The sequence below is a fragment of the Mus pahari genome, chromosome 3 (assembly GCF_900095145.1).
Source record: "Mus pahari chromosome 3, PAHARI_EIJ_v1.1, whole genome shotgun sequence".
NCBI classification, from domain to species: domain Eukaryota; kingdom Metazoa; phylum Chordata; class Mammalia; order Rodentia; family Muridae; genus Mus; species Mus pahari.
Window position 1 is genome coordinate 10,292,555 of NC_034592.1, and position 2,739 is coordinate 10,295,293.

Consider the following 2,739-nt stretch of genomic DNA (forward strand, 5'->3'; position numbering starts at 1 on the left):
CTCCTTCTCCTTCTCCTTCTCCTTCTCCTTCTCCTTCTCCTCCTCCTCCTCCTCCTCCTCCTCCTCCTTCTCCTTCCTTTTTTTAATGCTCTCTGGTTCTTTGGGGAAGTATTACCAAACCAGAAGGGAGACACAGACTTGTACATATTATAGATATGTTTAGGTAGACAGTTAAAATATGCTGGGCATCTTGCCATACCTCTTTAATCTCAGCATTTGGAAGGAAGAGACAGGCAGATCTCTGTGAGTTTGAGACCAGCCTGGGCTACATACTGAGTTCAAGAATATTGGGACTATACAGAAACCGTCTAAAAAAGGCGTATATCATTAGTCAAAAAAAATTCTATGACAGACTGATATAGAAACCATGCATCCAATTGCAAGTCTTCAGATGTGAGTACCTAACCTGGAATAGCTGCACAAACTAGGAAAGTATAAAAGGACCATTGGAGAGGAGCTACAGCTGCAATAGAGAGGAACATAGTAGGGAACGGGTGATCTGAAGGGTCTCTAAATAGGGAGAAGAGAGAGTGCTACCTTAGTGGCACATACAGTATCCATGTGAACCTTTCTCCTCCCTTCTATTCATTGTTATTTTACACCAGGTTAGACTACGAAGTCCAGGGCCTCCTTCCTTAGCTTCTTGAGTTCCGTGACTATGGGTGTGTAGTTCCTGTGTGCCTTGACTTAGGACTTCTGGGCTTCTGAGGGAACCATCTGAACATTTATATTCAGAATTCTTTCTTATCTTTGGTTGCCATTGTTTTCCCATTACGTGTTGAATGTGTGCTAGCATCTTTCGCTCATTAATTTATATACTTTTCATTTTTCCCCCAGTGCCTTAATACGTCCTGGTCGTTTTGATATGCAAGTTACAGTTCCAAGGCCAGATGTGAAGGGTCGAACTGAAATTTTGAAATGGTATCTCAACAAGATAAAGTTTGATAAATGTGAGTCCAGTTGTTTCAGGAAAATGGAAATATCTAACCATTCTGTTTGGTCCTTATTTGGACCTTTATATCTCAGACCAGTTAATTTTTTGCTCCTCTTTATACCCATTTATATGTGTGTGCTTCAGTATGTATATGTATATGTGTGTGTGTGTGTGTATGTATGTATATATACAGGATATTATCTCATTCTTGTATCCCGATTGCAAAGGAAATTTGATTTGGGGTTTATGGACATGCATATATGTATGTGTGTGTTAAATGCATGTATATTTGAAGATGTATACATCAAAATATAAAATACAAAAAATAGGTTCCCTTTAAGAAGAAAAAAAAAAGAAACAAAGGCATATAGAAATATGGAATGCTTGAAAGCTGCAGGGTTTTCAAGGATATCTCCCATCACAGGGAGAGACCAAGGTATTTCAAGGTGAAGTTTTAGAGGAAAGAATTTGGACTGTGAGATTGCATTTTCATTTGTGGCCAGGCTTGATATAATGTTGAGTGTATCTAAGATATGTATTTTATCTTTTATGTATATAACTGTTCTGACTGCATGCATTTATTTATACTATGTGTGTGCAGTACCAATAGAGGCTGGAAGAGGAGCTGCCCTGTGGGTGCTGCGAGCTGAACCTGGGTCCTCTGCTAGAGCATTTGGTGCTCTAAACTGCTGGGACAGCTCTCCATGCCCAGCATTGCTTATAGTTCGAGTTTCTAATTCCACTTCAGTAACTGCTTTTTGTTTTGTTTTCAGAAAGCTAGTAAGACTTCCTCTTCTGGAAGTTTTATTATTGAAATTATTATTATTAATATTAATTATTACTAATAATAGTAATAACTAACTTAAAATGGCATATTTTGTTTACGGTTCAAGTTCAGTTTTAGTGTTAAGATATGTGTTTTAACAAAGTCACTCCCACACACTGGAATTTACAATGACTTTGGAGGAAGGAAGGTTGTGGTCTAAGAAGGAACTAGAGTAAATACTTAGAACAGTAGATAGCTGAATTACACCCATACACAGGAATTTACAGTGGCCTGGGGGAAGGAGGACTATACAATAGACTGGAATTGGAACTATGGCAAGCGCATGAAGCCCTTGCCCCTGGCTTCTAAGATTAAGCTGACCTTAGGTGGGGCTACTTTTGATCCCAGTTGTTAACATTTTTTTTATCCCAATTGGCTCCTGTTAGCTTTTTGTATGAATTCCTCTGTTTCATGTAAAAGTCACTTATAAGTCTGATGCTCATTTTGAGACAAATTACATTCAGATACAAAAAAAAAAGTGTTATGTGTTTTAAGTTGTAATTCAGAGTAATTGTGCTCTTCCTACCTTCCAAATGTGAGTTGAATGGGAAGAGCTTGTATTCATTGATGAAGATTTATTATGTTCTCTTTCTCTATAGCTGTTGATCCAGAAATCATAGCTCGAGGGACTGTTGGGTTCTCTGGAGCAGAGTTGGAGAATCTTGTGAACCAAGCTGCACTAAAGGCAGCAGTTGATGGAAAAGAAATGGTTACCATGAAGGAACTAGAGTTTTCCAAGGATAAAATTCTAATGGGTATGTCTTGCTTCTTCGTGTCTTCCTTTGCAGTTCATCTTTTTCTTTGTTTTTACCTTTTTATTTTTGTGACTGACTTTCATTCTATATTCCAAGCTGATCAACTGGCCCTCGCCTTCAGGCTGGCTGGGAACTTTAGCTAGTCATCCTGCCTCAGGCTTCTACCCAGCATGTAGTCATCCTGCCTCAGGCTCCTACCCAGCATGTAGTCATCCTGCCTCAGG

The 2,739-nt window shown here is 38.9% G+C and overlaps 1 protein-coding gene across 1 annotated transcript in view; it reads left to right on the plus strand.

Moving 5' to 3' along the window:
- The window catches only part of Yme1l1 (YME1 like 1 ATPase), a 37,065-nt gene that overhangs the window by 29,643 nt on the left and 4,683 nt on the right, over positions 1 to 2,739 (plus strand). Inside the window, exons 13-14 of the mRNA XM_021192610.2 lie at positions 838 to 950; positions 2,360 to 2,515. Coding sequence (XP_021048269.1) covers positions 838 to 950; positions 2,360 to 2,515 — 269 coding nt within the window. The remainder of the gene's footprint in view (positions 1 to 837; positions 951 to 2,359; positions 2,516 to 2,739) is intronic.